Source organism: Oncorhynchus clarkii, chromosome 3 (assembly GCF_045791955.1).
Source record: "Oncorhynchus clarkii lewisi isolate Uvic-CL-2024 chromosome 3, UVic_Ocla_1.0, whole genome shotgun sequence".
Taxonomy (NCBI): Eukaryota; Metazoa; Chordata; class Actinopteri; order Salmoniformes; family Salmonidae; genus Oncorhynchus; species Oncorhynchus clarkii.
Genome location: NC_092149.1, coordinates 5,849,359 through 5,866,647, shown reverse-complemented (window position 1 = coordinate 5,866,647; position 17,289 = coordinate 5,849,359). Strand labels below are relative to the sequence as shown.

Genomic DNA, 17,289 nt, shown 5'->3' with positions numbered 1-17,289 from the left:
GTCATCTCCTTGACCTACAGTCATCTCCTTGACCTACAGTCATCTCCTTCGCCTACAGTCATCTCCTTGACCTACAGTCATCTCCTTGACCTACAGTCATCTCTTTGACCTACAGTCATCTCTTTGACCTACAGTCATCTCCTTGACCTACAGTCATCTCCTTGACCTACAGTCATCTCCTTGACCTACAGTCATCTCCTTGACCTACTGTCATCTCCTTCAGTCATCTCCTTCGCCTACAGTCATCTCCTTCGCCTACAGTCATCTCCTTGACCTACTGTCATCTCCTTCAGTCATCTCCTTCGCCTACAGTCATCTCCTTCGCCTTCAGTCATCTCCTTCGCCTACAGTCATCTCCTTGACCTACAGTCATCTCCTTCACCTACAGTCAGGATCACAGCATGATGCAGTAGAGATGAGAATTCCCCTTTTCTGCTCCAGACCTGTTATGTCCCAGTCCACCTGTACTAACACAGTGGTTTAACACAGGAGACACAGAGCTGGTATTATGTCCCAGTCCACCTGTACTAACACAGTGTACTAACACAGGAAACAGAGCTGGTATTATGTCCCAGTTCACCTGTACTAACACAGTGGTTTAACACAGGAGACACAGAGCTGGCATTATGTCCCAGTCCACCTGTACTAACACAGTGGTTTAACACAGGAGATATTATGTCCCACATACTTAACTCATGTACAGTATGTAAATCTGTTTCACATAAACAGGAAAACCACACATCCTGGCTCTTCAGATAATAGTGTCTGTCTCTTTCCTCTTCCTCAGAGACAGCATGGCAGATTTTACAGTTCAGACGGCCAAGCACTCCAACTCTCCAATCTCCTCCACTCCCCTGCGGCCGCCCAGCGAACAGCAGTCCAAGGACCGGGCCTCCAAAAGGCTTTCCTCCGAGTCCAACGGGACCAGCGAGGGTGGGGCAGGGTCGCGGACGCCCGTGGAGATAACCGCACTGGAGGAGTCGTTCCGGCGCTTCGCCATCCACGGCGATACACGTGCCACAGGAAAGGACATGCATGGCAAGAACTGGTCCAAGCTGTGCAAGGACTGTGGCGTCATCGACGGAAAAACTGTCACCCTCACGGACGTGGACATCGTCTTCACTAAAGTCAAGTAAGGAAATCTTTTCTAGTAGGCTGTGTCCCAAATGGCGTAGTAGAAATCTTGCAGCGCCAATGGCACCCCATTCCCTAAATAGTGCACTACTTTTGACGGGAAGGGAGGAGAGTGTAGGGAGGAGAGGAGAGCGAGGAGAGTGTAGGGAGGAGAGGAGAGGGGAGGAGAGAGGAGAGGGGAGGAGAGAGGAGAGGGGGGAGAAGAGGAGAGGGGGGAGAAGAGGAGAGGGGGGAGAAGAGGAGAGGAGAGGAGTGGAGTGGAGTTGAGTTGAGTTATCTTCCTTTCTGTTTCTTTCATCCTCATTGTAATGGTGAAATGCATTTCATTGAATCAACTGTTGTCTCAGTATAAAGGGATGACTGGTAGAGATCCATTAGTAGGACCCTCCTGTTATATAATAGTTATGTAAAGCAGACAGATACAGAGAGATAGTAGGATCCTCCTGTTATATAATAGTTATGTATAGCAGACAGCTACAGAGAGATAGTAGGATCCTCCTGTTAAATAATAGTTATGTAATGCAGACAGATACAGAGAGATAGTAGGATCCTCCTGTTATATAATAGTTAGTGCCTTGCGAAAGTATTCGGCCCCCTTGAACTTTGCGACCTTTTGCCACATTTCAGGCTTCAAACATAAAGATATAAAACTGTATTTTTTTGTGAAGAATCAACAACAAGTGGGACACAATCACGGCATGGAACGGCATTTATTGGATATTTCAAACTTTGTTAACAAATCAAAAACTGAAAAATTGGGCGTGCAAAATTATTCAGCCCCTTTACTTTCAGTGCAGCAAACTCTCTCCAGAAGTTCAGTGAGGATCTCTGAATGATCCAATGTTGACCTAAATGACTAATGATGATAAATACAATCCACCTGTGTGTAATCAAGTCTCCGTATAAATGCACCTGCACTGTGATAGTCTCAGAGGTCCGTTAAAAGCGCAGAGAGCATCATGAAGAACAAGGAACACACCAGGCAGGTCCAAGATACTGTTGTGAAGAAGTTTAAAGCCGGATTTGGATACAAAAAGATTTCCCAAGCTTTAAACATCCCAAGGATCACTGTGCAAGCGATAATATTGAAATGGAAGGAGTATCAGACCACTGCAAATCTACCAAGACCTGGCCGTCCCTCTAAACTTTCAGCTCATACAAGGAGAAGACTGATCAGAGATGCAGCCAAGAGGCCCATGATCACTCTGGATGAACTGCAGAGATCTACAGCTGAGGTGGGAGACTCTGTCCATAGGACAACAATCAGTCGTATATTGCACAAATCTGGCCTTTATGGAATAGTGGCAAGAAGAAAGCCATTTCTTAAAGATATCCATAAAAAGTGTTGTTTAAAGTTTGCCACAAGCCACCTGGGAGACACACCAAACATGTGGAAGAAGGTGCTCTGGTCAGATGAAACCAAAATTGAACTTTTTGGCAACAATGCAAGACGTTATGTTTGGCGTAAAAGCAACACAGCTGAACACACCATCCCCACTGTCAAACATGGTGGTGGCAGCATCATGGTTTGGGCCTGCTTTTCTTCAGCAGGGACAGGGAAGATGGTTAAAATTGATGGGAAGATGGATGGAGCCAAATACAGGACCATTCTGGAAGAACCTGATGGAGTCTGCAAAAGACCTGAAACTGGGACGGAGATTTGTCTTCCAACAAGACAATGATCCAAAACATAAAGCAAAATCTACAATGGAATGGTTCAAAAATAAACATATCCAGGTGTTAGAATGGCCAAGTCAAAGTCCAGACCTGAATCCAATCGAGAATCTGTGGAAAGAACTGAAAACTGCTGTTCACAAATGCTCTCCATCCAAACTCACTGAGCTCGAGCTGTTTTGCAAGGAGGAATGGGAAAAATGTCAGTCTCTCGATGTGCAAAACTGATAGAGACATACCCCAAGCGACTTACAGCTGTAATCGCAGCAAAAGGTGGCGCTACAAAGTATTAACTTAAGGGGGCTGAATAATTTTGCACGCCCAATTTTTCAGTTTTTGATTTGTTAAAAAGGTTTGAAATATCCAATAAATGTCGTTCCACTTCATGATTGTGTCCCACTTGTTGTTGATTCTTCACAAAAAAATACAGTTTTATATCTTTATGTTTGAAGCCTGAAATGTGGCAAAAGGTCGCAAAGTTCAAGGGGGCCGAATACTTTCGCAAGGCACAGTATGTAAAGCAGACAGATACAGAGAGATAGTAGGATCCTCCTGTTATATAATAGTTATGTAAAGCAGACAGATACAGAGAGATAGTAGGATGGATGGTTTGACCTGGGACTGGGAACAAGGGTGCCAGTATCTAGATCAAGCTCAATTTGCTGATCGATGGACTTGGAATTTGAATTACACATACTAACTACTGCTTCCTGACAATATGGCATGTACAGTGTCTGTTGATATAAAACTATCAGCATTGGGACAGATATAGAAATAGATATAGATATGACATTCACAGGTAGGTTCTGTATCCACAGGATACTATGTTACCTGTCTATATTATATTCATGGGACATAGACACTATTCCATTCCAAGAGATAGAATACTATATAAAATACTGTTTTCTAAGAATATACTGTATAAAAGGAAAGAAAGTCTCACTCGATATAGACTCCCAACAGTTGAATAGGAAAACCCCTCAGTAACAGTCATGTTGTGTGGTGTTGTTGCCCTCAGTAACAGTCATGTTGTGTGGTGTTGTTGCCCTCAGTAACAGTCATGTTGTGGGGGGTTGTTGCCCTCAGTAACAGTCATGTTGTGTGGTGTTGTTGCCCTCAGTAACCTTCATGTTGTGTGGTGTTGTTGCCCTCAGTAACAGTCATGTTGTGTGGTGTTGTTGCCCTCAGTAACAGTCATGTTGTGGGGGGTTGTTGCCCTCAGTAACAGTCATGTTGTGTGGTGTTGTTGCCCTCAGTAACCGTCATGTTGTGGGGGGGTTGTTGCCCTCAGTAACCGTCATGTTGTGGGGGGTTGTTGCCCTCAGTAACAGTCATGTTGTGGGGGGTTGTTGCCCTCAGTAACAGTCATGTTGTGTGGTGTTGTTGCCCTCAGTAACAGTCATGTTGTGTGGGGTTGTTGCCCTCAGTAACAGTCATGTTGTGGGGGGTTGTTGCCCTCAGTAACAGTCATGTTGTGTGGTGTTGTTGCCCTCAGTAACAGTCATGTTGTGGGGGGTTGTTGCCCTCAGTAACCGTCATGTTGTGTGGGGTTGTTGCCCTCAGTAACAGTCATGTTGTGGGGGGTTGTTGCCCTCAGTAACAGTCATGTTGTGTGGTGTTGTTGCCCTCAGTAACAGTCATGTTGTGTAGTGTTGTTGCTCTCAGTAACAGTCATGTTGTGTGGGGTTGTTGCCCTCAGTAACAGTCATGTTGTGGGGGGTTGTTGCCCTCGGTAACAGTCATGTTGTTGCCCTTGGTAACAGTCATGTTGTAGGGGGTTGTTGCCCTCGGTAACAGTCATGTTGTGGGGGGTTGTTGCCCTCGGTAACAGTCCGGGGGCAGGATTGTTCACTCTGCTGTTTCCCCAGATGCCTGAGGCAGTCGTCATCCTCTACTGCCACAGGGTCCAGGTCATTTCTAGTAGAATGACCTCAATAACAACCCAACACACACTGACTGAACCGTGCTTGTTGTGGGGTTCTGTGTTCGTATGTTCTGTGTTGGGTATTGAATGGTTAAGGTATATGTTCTGTATGCTTTGAAAGGCATGGGGGTGTATGTCTATCGTGTTGATCATGAGCATTGTGCTCTAAATGCAGGTGAAGGAAGGTGTATCTACAAAGCATGAAGCTAAATGACAGGACAGGGCAGTCTGTTTTACAGACTGTAGTCATATTTGTTTTTTGGGGGGGGGTTGCTGTTTGCTCCAGTATGAAGCTTTAATGAAGTGATTTGTTTCATCCTGACTGAGCCCTGAGAGTAGAGATGATTCTGCTAGACAGCGTCAGAACAGACCAGTGCTGTAGCTGGAGGGAGGGTAGAGAGCAGTTCATTCACGACCACACTGACAACTGAAAATTCACAAAACAATGAATTCCAGTATTCATTTTGTTTTTTATGTTTCAGCAACAAAGAAACACGGCATTAGCCATTTGCAAAATGTATAAAAATGCAGGAAACTAGCTCCACGGCCGAAATGAAATGTACTTTAAAACTGCAACATTTTCTCTCAGCTACATGGCATAATGTGTACATTTGCAGGAAATTAGCTTTAAAACTGAAAAAAAATTGAAGGCTGCTGTTGTCAGTTGTGTGTTCAGTAGAGCAGTGATGTAGGCCTACAGTAGAATGTGCATATGCTAGAGAGAGAGAGAGAGAGAGCGAGAGAGAGAGAGCAGAGTTTTGTGGGGGAGGGAATGTGTTCTGAGCTGTTTCTGAGGCATGAGCAGAGCTGAGCTGGGGAGGCGTGCGTGCCACCATGCCAGACATGATGTAGATGGAGCCTTTCTTTTAATCAGAGAGTCAGAGCTCACACAGCGCTAGCAAGGACATGAAGAATTCAACGGCTTTATGGCCACTGTCTGATGACTATATGGCTTCGTTAAATCCACATTTATTCAGGGGGGAAGTTGTCTACTGTACCCCTGGGTTTCTCTGCCATGCTATAGCCTATGTAACGAGTCTCTGTTGTCGTGCCATTTCATGCTATAGCCTATGTAACGAGTCTCTGTTGTCGTGCCATTTCATGCTATAGCCTATGTAACGAGTCTCTGTTGTCGTGCCATTTCATGCTATAGCCTATGTAACGAGTCTCTGTTGTCGTGCCATTTCATGCTATAGCCTATGTAACGAGTCTCTGTTGTCGTGCCATTTCATGCTATAGCCTATGTAACGAGTTTCTGTTGTCGTGCCATTTCATGCTATAGCCTATGTAACGAGTCTCTGTTGTCGTGCCATTTCATGCCAGTGATGATCCTTCCCTCTCACTGACTAGACAACCTGGACTCAGAGCATTTTGTATTATTCTGTACGTAAAGCCGAGACACTCCATTTAATATGATGTTTCATTTCGTATGGTATTTATTATTTGTGGATGTCCATCACCCATTTCATATGATACACTACAGTACATGACCAAAATAATGTTGACACCTGCTTGTCGAATTATCTCATTCCAAAATCATGGGCATTAATATGGAGTTGGTTTCCCCTTTGCTGCTATAACAGCCTCCACTCTTCTGGGAAGGCTTTCCACTAGAAGTTGGAACATTGCTGCAGGGACTTGCTTCCATTCAGCCACAAAAGCATTAGTGAGGTCGGGCGCAGATGTTGGGCGATTAGTCCTGGCCTGCAGTCAGCGTTCCAATTCATCCCAAAGGTGTTGGATGGAGTTGAGGTCAGGGCTCTGTGTAGGCCAATCAAGTTCTTCCACACCATCTCAACAAACCACTTTGGGCTAGGTGGCATTAACATGCTGAAACAGGAAAGGCCCTTCCCCGAACTGTTGCCACTAAGTTGGAAGCACAGAATCATCTAGAATGTCATTGTATGCTATAACATTAAGATTTCACTTCACTGGAACTAAGGGGCCTAGCCTGAACCCTTATTCCTCCTCATCTAAACGTTACAGTTGGCACTATGCATTAGGGGAGGTAGCGTCTCGTTTCTTGCATTGGATATATTTACCATATCATATGGAGACAGAAACAGAAACCTTTTACTGTATCATAAGTAGACATCATTGCAAATGATTAAATCCTTCTAATAGAAAACATATATATATATATATATATATACAGTGCCTTGCGAAAGTATTCGGCCCCCTTGAACTTTGCGACCTTTTGCCACATTTCAGGCTTCAAACATAAAGATATAAAACTGTATTTTTTTGTGAAGAATCAACAACAAGTGGGACACAATCATGAAGTGGAACGACATTTATTGGATATTTCAAACTTTGTTAACAAATCAAAAACTGAAAAATTGGGCGTGCAAAATTATTCAGCCCCCTTAAGTTAATACTTTGTAGCGCCACCTTTTGCTGCGATTACAGCTGTACGTCGCTTGGGGTATGTCTCTATCAGTTTTGCACATCGAGAGACTGAAATGTTTTCCCATTCCTCCTTGCAAAACAGCTCGAGCTCAGTGAGGTTGGATGGAGAGCATTTGTGAACAGCAGTTTTCAGTTCTTTTCACAGATTATCGATTGGATTCAGGTCTGGACTTTGACTTGGCCATTCTAACACCTGGATATGTTTATTTTTGAACCATTCCATTGTAGATTTTGCTTTATGTTTTGGATCATTGTCTTGTTGGAAGACAAATCTCCGTCCCAGTCTCAGGTCTTTTGCAGACTCCATCAGGTTCTTCCAGAATGGTCCTGTATTTGGCTCCATCCATCTTCCCATCAATTTTAACCATCTTCCCTGTCCCTGCTGAAGAAAAGCAGGCCCAAACCATGATGCTGCCACCACCATGTTTGACAGTGGGGATGGTGTGTTCAGCTGTGTTGCTTTTACGCCAAACATAACGTTTTGCATTGTTGCCAAAAAGTTCAATTTTGGTTTCATCTGACCAGAGCACCTTCTTCCACATGTTTGGTGTGTCTCCCAGGTGGCTTGTGGCAAACTTTAAGACTTTTTATGGATATCTTTAAGAAATGGCTTTCTTCTTGCCACTCTTCCATAAAGGCCAGATTTGTGCAATATACGACTGATTGTTGTCCTATGGACAGAGTCTCCCACCTCAGCTGTAGATCTCTGCAGTTCATCCAGAGTGATCATGGGCCTCTTGGCTGCATCTCTGATCAGTCTTCTCCTTGTATGAGCTGAAAGTTTAGAGGGACGGCCAGGTCTTGGTAGATTTGCAGTGGTCTGATACTCCTTCCATTTCAATATTATCGCTTGCACAGTGCTCCTTGGGATATTTAAAGCTTGGGAAATCTTTTTGTATCCAAATCCGGCTTTAAACTTCTTCACAACAGTATCTCGGACCTGCCTGGTGTGTTCCTTGTTCTTCATGATGCTCTCTGCGCTTTTAACGGACCTCTGAGACTATCACAGTGCAGGTGCATTTATACGGAGACTTGATTACACACAGGTGGATTGTATTTATCATCATTAGTCATTTAGGTCAACATTGGATCATTCAGAGATCCTCACTGAACTTCTGGAGAGAGTTTGCTGCACTGAAAGTAAAGGGGCTGAATAATTTTGCACGCCCAATTTTTCAGTTTTTGATTTGTAAAAAAAGTTTGAAATATCCAATAAATGTCGTTCCACTTCATGATTGTGTCCCACTTGTTGTTGATTCTTCACAAAAAAATACAGTTTTATATCTTTATGTTTGAAGCCTGAAATGTGGCAAAAGGTCGCAAAGTTCAAGGGGGCCGAATACTTTCTCAAGGCACTGTATATATAATTTAGTTACGAATTGAACTTGAATTAAATTAGTTGACTCTTCACATGATATGATTTCACTGAAAAACAAAAGAAAGGGAATATTGAATGATCCCCAATGATCCATCGCATCTGAACCAAAAATGTTCAGAAACATACATCTGTAAAATGATAGTCTAGAAACTAAAGCATTGGTTGTCTTCCTCTCAGGCTTCCATGTCTTCTCCCTGGACCTCCTCAATGTCCACCTCTTGAACATCAGACTCATCTCCACTGTCACTTTCCAACCTCGTTGAGGATGGCTAGTTGTCAGGCTCAAAAAGCCTCACATTTGCCCGGATGGCCACCAATTTTTCAACCCTTGTATTGGTCAGCCTGTTGTGTGCTTTGGTGAGTGTGTTCCCAAACACAAGGACAAATTGCGCTCTAAGGCGGCTGATGTTGGTGGAATTTGGAGGATGATGGAGGCAACAGGGGAAAGGGTCTCAGATCCACAAAGTCCCTTCCACCAGGTGGCTGATGAGATATGTTGGCACGACTGCCATATTGCATCTCCATCCCTAAGCCCTTGCTTGGAAGTGTACTTCACCAGACTACCAAGAACCTTGCCCTCCTCCAGGCCAAGGTGGTGAGACACAGTAGTGATGACACCATAGGCCTTGTTGATCTCTGCATCAGACAGGATGCTCTTGCCAGCAGACTTGAGGTCCAACATGTATACTGTGGCATGTGTGGGCTTCAGGCAGGAGTCTTCACGCTTTTTGATGTATTTCAGAACTGCAGTTTCCTCTGCTTGGAACAACAGTTAAGTTGGCAGGGCAGTACGTAATTTCTTCTCTAACATCTGCAAGCAGAGTCTGAACATCAGACAGGATGGCATTGTCTCTCTCAATCAGTGCAATGGCTACTGCTACAGGTTTCAGGCTGCTTACCACTCTCTCCTAAAATACACCATCCAGGAGGATCCTCTTGATGGGGCTGTCCTTAGCGGCAGACTGTGATATGGCCATTTCTTGGAGAGACTCCTTCCCCTCCAGGAGACTGTCAAACATGATGACAACACCACTCCAACGGGTGTTGCTGGGCAGCTTCAATCTGGTGGTCTTATTCTTACACTTTGCTTGGTGAGGTAGATGGCTGCTATAACTTGATGACCCTTCACATACCTAACCATTTCCTTGGCTCTCTTGTAGAGTGTATCCATTGTTTTCAGTGCCATGATGTCCTTGAGGAGCAGATTCAATGCATGGTAGGACTTCTCCACTTTAGACCAAGCAGCCTTCATATTTCGCAGTATTGTCTGTCACCAGTGCAAATACCTTCTGTGGTCCAAGGTCATTGATGAAATCTGAAATGTAGAGACTGGTGTGTCTATCGTCCCTTGTGTCTGTGCTCTTGTAGAATACTGGTTGAGGGGTGGATATGATGTAGTTAATTATTCCTTGCCCACGAACATTCAACCACCCATCAGAGATGATTGCAACAGTCTGCTTTCTCTATGATTTGCATGACCATCAATTGAACTCTGTTGAACTCTGCATCCAGCAAATTAGTAGATAAAGCATGTCTGGTTGGAGGGGTGTATGCTGGGCGAAGAACATTCAGAAATCTCTTCTAACACACATTGCCAGTGAGCATCAGAGGTGAACCAGTTTGCATACACAGCTCGAGCAAGACATTCATCAGCATTTCTCTGACTACGTTCCTCCATTGAGTCAACAAAACTTCTAATTCCAGGAGGACCAAGAGCTGTTGCTATCGATAAGGTGTCTGATTCATCATTTTCACCTCAAATAGAAGTAGAGGGACTTTTGTCAGATGTTGCTTGTTGTGAGCGCTGAGGGAACTTTATGCACTTGGCCAGATGATTCTGCATCTTTGTTGCATTCTTCACGTATGATTTGGCACAGTATTTGCAAATGTACACAGCTTTTCCTTCTACATTAGCTGCAGTGAAATGTCTCCACACATCAGATGTGGCATTTCCTTGTAAAAGAAAACAAAAATACAATTCCATGTAGAGATAAATAGTTAAGCAGTTAGATTAAACAACTCCTTTGTAAGATAAATGTTTATGGAAACAGGTGAATTAACACTCCTTAGTTAGCAGGCTCAAGCAAGCTAAAACCCACATGGTAGCAAAAACTAACTAGCAGAAATTGTTAGAAGTTAGAAATGATTTAAACACACTTTGCTGTAGGCTACTATTTACTAGTTAACAAAACATATGTATGTCATATAAAATATATTCACCCCACCCAGTATTGTAATCAAAACTTACCAGAAAGCATGTAGTCCTTGGCTCAGACAGCGTAGTAGTGTGGGCTCAATAGCATCTCATTAGTGTGCAAGATCTTGAGAATCAGCTGTACAGAATGTGCTGTGCATGCAGAGGGTTGCAATTCCATTGAATTGGGGATAGTTTAACCAACATATGCCACAAGACCTAGAATTGCCTTTTGTGTATCCCACAAAAAAAGGTTCACTGTTATAAGCTAACTTTTTTGATGAATTTAAACAAAATTCCTGGGCTTGACTTCCCATGGAAAATTTTCGGAAAGTTTCCGACCCTTTGCAGCCCTACTTAACCAATGATTTTTATGCTCTACGCACTTCAGCGGTCCTGTTCTTCGAGCTTGTGTGGCCTACCACTTCGCAGCTGAGCCGTTGCTGCTCCTAGACGTTTCCACTTCACAATAACAGCACTTACAGTTGACCGTTGCAGCTCTAGCAGTGCAGAAATTTGACAAACTGATTTGTTGGAAAGGTGGCATCCTATGACGGCGCCATGTTGAATGTCACTGAGCTCTTCAGTAAGGCCATTCTACTGCCCATGTTTGTATATGGAGATTGCATGGCTGTGTGCTTGATTTTATACACTTGTCTGCAACGGGTGTGGCTGAAATATCCGAATAGTGTAGTGTATGTTACAATTCTTATTATATGTTACAAATGTGCAAAGTGTACAATATGTTATCGAATTTGCAAAACGTAGGATGTGCTACGAATTCTAGATAGGTGGCTAACTTTAGCTAGCTGGCTAACATTAGCTCGGCTAGGGATTAGGGTTAAAGTTAGGTTAAAGGGTTAAGGTTAGGGGAAGGGTTAGCTAACATGCTAAGTAGTTGCAAAGTAGCAAAAAAGTAGTAAGTCGTTGAAAAGTTGCTAAAGTTATTGGTGATGAGATTCGAACTCGCAACCTTTGGGTTACTAGATGTTCGCGTTATACACCCACCCATCTACCCCGACCAAACCACCCTACTTTCATTTTTGCCTTAAGTAATCATCTGTCTTATGTAACCATACCAAACAACATATTATACTAATTTGAGTGTCACGGATTTACCTTTACTATGTTACGTCTAGTCTATGAGACCAGGCTGGACCTGCTGTAGTTCAGTTCTATGGTGTCTACTCCCTACCCCAACCCCAACCCTACTGTGGTGAGCCAGGCAGCTGGATAGATGTTTTTTTTCTCCAGTAAAAACATAAGAAAGTAAAAAAGTTAAGTCCCATCCCATCTTTAACACGGTATAACAACTATATCCGCACAGTCTAGAACCGAAAGGCTTACCAAACGGCTAGCCACTCAATGATTTGTCCCAACCAGCCCCCACCACAGATCCAGAGCTGTGTGTCAAGCTTCACAGTGTAGGAGTGCTAATCTAGGATCAGGTCCCCCCCTGTCCTTATTTGTTAGAGCAGCTCACAGATCACTGCTCCTGCACATAGCCCATTTGTAAATAGCCCATCCAACTACCTCATCCCCATACAGGGTAGCCTAGTGGTTAGAGCGTTGGACTAGTAACCGGAAGGTTCCGAGTTCAAACCCCCGAGCTGACAAGGTACAAATCTGTCGTTCTGCCCCTGAACAGGCAGTTAACCCACATCATTGAGGTCATTGAAAATAAGAATTTGGTCTTAACTGACTTGCCTGGTTAAAATAAAATAAAAATACTGTTATTTATTTATTTAGCTCCTTTGCACCCCAGTATCTCTACTTGCACATTCACCTTCTGCACATCTATCACTCCAGTGTTTAAATGCTGTATTGTAATTACTTCACCACCATGGCCTATTTATTACCTTACCTCCCTTATCTTACCTCATTTGCACACACTGTATATAGACGTTTTCTATTGTGTTATTGTGTGTATGTTTGTTTATTCCATGTGTAACTCTGTGTTGTTGTTTATTCCATGTGTAACTCTGTGTTGTTGTTTATTCCATGTGTAACTCTGTGTTGTTGTTTGTGTCGCACTGCTTTGCTTTATCTTGGCCAGGTCTCAGTTGTAAATGAGAACTTGTTCTCAGCTGGCCTACCTGGTTAAATAAAGGTGAAATAAATCAAAAAGGAAGTTATCTAAAAGGCCAAACTGATCCTAAATCGGCACTCCTACGCTTTGTAGATGCTGTTTGATATGTCTGATTCCTTAGCAAGCTCCTGACAGGGTCATTTTAATTGGTTTCCAGAGGACACAGAGCCCTCCTCCTCCTCCTCCTCCTCCTCCTCCTCCTCCTCCTCCTCCTCCTCCTCTCCTCAGACACAACGTGCCAGCTGGAAGTCCTATGTCCCATCTGACATTAGACAGCATGGAACAGGCAACGGAGGAATGGAGCTCTCAACTGTTCAACACTGACGGATCGCCCAAACAAAATCAGTCACTGAAGGAGTCAATTTAATAATAAACCCCAAACACGCCTGTTTACTGTAGCTTGTTGCTATGACAACAGGTTACCCAGGGAGACTGTTTGGCTTTACAGCCTTTTGTTTAGCAGATTTATCACCACAGCAATGGTTGTTTGTATTTGTGTTACCATGCACGACGACGTCTGAACGGAGAAGCAGAATGGTGTATAGTCAGTTTAAACAGCCGTACGCATGGCCCCTTGGAGGGGTGGATGTGATTGGCTGAGCTATAATAACACCTGACATCATGTTGATGACTACTAGGCTGCGTACCAATTGGACCCTGGTTGAAAGTAATGCATCATTTAGGGAATAGGGTGCTATTTGAGGGTGCCATTTGGGACACAGCCCTAGTAGAAAGCAGAACACGGAACACCAGAAAATCTAAAAACTCTGTAGCCGAGAAGTTCACTTTCACACATAAACACATCGTCTGTCTCTGTCCAGGCAGTGCCTAAGATGCTTCTCCCTGTGTCTGTCTCTGTCCAGGCAGTGCCTAAGATGCTTCTCCCTGTGTCTGTCTCTGTCCAGGCAGTGCCTGTGCTTCTCCCGTGTCTGTCTGTAGAGCACACCATCACACAGCAGGGCCATCAGATAGCTGATATGTTGATGCTATCACACAGCAGGGCCATCAGATAGCTGACATGTTGATGTCAGATAGCTGACATGTTGATACTATCACACAGCAGGGCCATCAGATAGCTGATATGTTGATGTTATCACACAGCAGGGCCATCAGATAGCTGATATGTTGATGTTATCACGCAGCAGGGCCATCAGATAGCTGACATGTTGATACTATCACACAGCAGGGCCATCAGATAGCTGATATGTTGATGTTATCACACAGCAGGGCCATCAGATAGCTGATATGTTGATGTTATCACACAGCAGGGCCATCAGATAGCTGATATGTTGATGTTATCACACAGCAGGGCCATCAGATAGCTGACATGTTGATGCTATCACACAGAAGGGCCATCAGATAGCTGATATGTTGATGCCATCACACAGCAGGGCCATCAGATAGCTGATATGTTGATGCTATCACACAGCAGGGCCATCAGATAGCTGATATGTTGATGCTATCACACAGCAGGGCCATCAGATAGCTGATATGTTGATGTTATCACACAGCAGGGCCATCAGATAGCTGACATGTTGATGTTATCACACAGCAGGGCCATCAGATAGCTGATATGTTGATGTTATCATGTTGATATGTTGATGCTATCACACAGCAGGGCCATCAGATAGCTGATATGTTGATGTTATCACACAGCAGGGCCATCAGATAGCTGATATGTTGATGTTATCACACAGAAGGGCCATCAGATAGCTGATATGTTGATGCTATCACACAGCAGGGCCATCAGATAGCTGATATGTTGATGCTATCACACAGCAGGGCCATCAGATAGCTGATATGTTGATGTTATCTCATGGCTTTGTATACAGTGTGGTCGATTCTCCTTTGACGCGCTCAAACTGTGATGAGGGGCATTAAAATTACAAGCCAAATCATGTCTCGAATGGCACCCTATTCCTTTTTATAGTGCACTACCTTTGACCAGGGTACTCAATAGGAAAAAGGGTGTGATTTGGGACACACGTCCCCATGTTTATGATGTAACATGGAGACAGAGGTCAACAACAGCAGTAGAATTCTCTCACTGAGTTCCACAGACTCTTCACTCTGTGACATCGGTAGTTTTGACATTTCTAAGTGGCTGGTTGGTTGTTTCTACATTTCAGGAAGAAATCCTGTCGCACCATCACGTTTGACGAGTTCAAGGCAGCGGTGGGAGAGCTGGCCAGCAAGAGATTCAAGGAGAAAACGGGAGAGGAGGCGGAGGGGGAGGTCTTCAGGATGATTGAGGGGAAGAAACCGGTCATTAAAGGAGTCACGGTAAGGTCCCAAAGCAGCAGGAAATGACATCCAATAGTACTGACGCTAAAACAGATATGAATGAATACACGTATACAGACCCAGTGCATTCAGAAAGTATTCAGACCCATGGACTTTTTCCACATTTCGTTACCTTACACTTATTCTAAAATGGATTAAAATAAAATCCTCAATCTACACACAATACCCCATAATGACAAAGCAAAAAACAGGTTTTTAGAAATGTTTGCAAATGTGTGTGTATATATTTGCTATGAGACTTGAAATTGAGCTCCAGTGCATCCTGTTTCCATTGATGATCCTTGAGATGTTTCTACAACTTGCTTGGAGTCCATCTGTGGTAAATTCAATTGTTTGGACATGATTTGGAAAAGGCACACACCTGTCTATATATGGTCCCACAGTTGACAGTACATGTCAGAGCAAAATTCAAGCCATGAGGTCGAAGGAATTGTCAATAGAGCTTCCGAGACAGGATTGTGTAGAGGCATAGATCTGGAGAAGGGTACCAAAACAATTCTGCAGCATTGAATGTCCCCAAGAACACAGTGGCCCCCATCATTCTTAAATGGAAGAAGTTTGGAACCATCAAGACTCTTCCTAGAACTAGACGCCCAGCCAAACTGAGCAATCTGGGAACAAGAACCAGATGGTCACTCTGACAGAGTTCCAGAGTTCCTTTGTGGGGATGGGAGAACCTTCCAGAAGGACAACCATCTCTGCAGCACTCCACCAATCAGGCTTTTATGGTAGAATGGCCAGACAGAAGCCACTCCTCAGTAAAAGGCACGACATCCTGCTTGGAGTTTGCCAAAAGGCACATAAAGGACTCTGGCCAACAAGATTCTCTGGTCTGATGAAACCAACATTGAACTCTTTGGCCTGAATGCCAAGCATCGCATCAGGAGGAAACCTGGCACCATCCCTACGGTGAAGCATGGTGGTGGCAGCATCATGCTGTGGGGATGTTTTTCAGCAGGAGACTAGTCAGGATGGAGGGAAAGATGAACAGAGCAAAGTACAGAGAGATCCTTGATGAAAACCTGATCCAGAGCACTCAGGACCTCACACTGGGGAGAAGGTACACCTTCCAACAGGGCCACGACCCTAAGCACACAGCCAAGACAACACAGGAGTGGCTTCAGGACAGGTCTCTGAATGGCCTTGAGTGGCACAGCCAGAGCCCGGACTTGAACCCGATCGAACATCTCTGGAAAGACCTAAAAATAGCTGTGCAGCGACGCTCCCCATCCAACCTGACAGAGCTTGAGAGGATCTGCAGAGAACAAAGGGAGAAACTCCCCAAATACAGGTCTGCCAAGCTTGTAGCGTCATACCCAAGAAGACTGGAGGCTGTAATCGCTGCCAAAGGTGCTTCAACAAAGTACTGAGTAAAGGGTCTGAACACTTATGTAAATGTGATATTTCAAAAATCAGTTTTTGCTTTGTCATTATGGAGTATTGTGAGTAGGTTGATGAGGGGAAAAACACAATTTAATCAATTTTGTAATAAGGCTGTAACGTCACAAAATGTGGAAAAAGCCAAGGGGTCTGAATACTTTCAGACCAATGTAAGTAAACCTTGTCCAAGCCAGAACGGCCCATAGGGATCCTGTAGCGTGAGGCATCTTGATGTACCAGTACACCCCCTGGACAGGATGCTAGTGACCACTGTGATGTGTATATAGAAACAACTGCTGGGTATGACTCAGGGTTGTGTCCCAAATGGCACCCTAATCCCTTTACAGTGCACTACTTTTGACCAGGGCCCATAGGGTAGTGCACTACTTTTGACCAGGGCCCATAGGGTGCTATTTGGGATGGATTCTCAGAACAAACTCAAGTCGTCATCATGCATGTCATTTTTTTATGTAACTTTCTTTCTGTCCACAGAGAGCGGTGGCTTCTCCGACCGTGTCTCGTCTGACGGACACGACCAAGTTCACTGGGTCACACAAGGAGCGCTTTGACGAGAGTGGCCGTGGGAAGGGGAAGGCAGGTCGCGTGGACATGGTGGACACATCCGGGTACGTCGCAGGATACAAACACCTCGGGTCATATGAGAAGAAAGTCACCAAGCCCACCGGGCCCCCTGGAGCCGGGCACTCTGGAGGAGGGCCCCCTGGAGCCGGGCCCCCTGGAGGAGGGCCCCCTGGAGCCAAACCAGTGTGAAGATAGGATAATAATTTTCTAAAGAAAGAACT

The 17,289-nt window shown here is 44.4% G+C and overlaps 1 protein-coding gene across 1 annotated transcript; it reads left to right on the top strand.

Moving 5' to 3' along the window:
* The first annotated feature begins 508 nt into the window (after positions 1 to 508).
* On the top strand, positions 509 to 17,257 carry LOC139405585 (tubulin polymerization-promoting protein-like). Its single transcript, XM_071147997.1, has 4 exons — positions 509 to 537; positions 788 to 1,132; positions 14,932 to 15,085; positions 16,979 to 17,257. Exons 1-4 carry the CDS (start codon positions 509 to 511, stop codon positions 17,255 to 17,257), a joined length of 807 nt encoding a protein of 268 aa, XP_071004098.1.
* The last annotated feature ends 32 nt before the right edge of the window (positions 17,258 to 17,289 follow it).

Coding starts and splice junctions, on each gene's coding strand:
- LOC139405585 (XM_071147997.1), top strand. CDS start 509: ATGTCCCAGTCCACCTGTACTAACACAGT. Junction 538..787: donor TCCACCTGTACTAACACAGT/GTACTAACACAG, acceptor CCTCTTCCTCAG/AGACAGCATGGCAGATTTTA. Junction 1,133..14,931: donor ATCGTCTTCACTAAAGTCAA/GTAAGGAAATCT, acceptor TCTACATTTCAG/GAAGAAATCCTGTCGCACCA.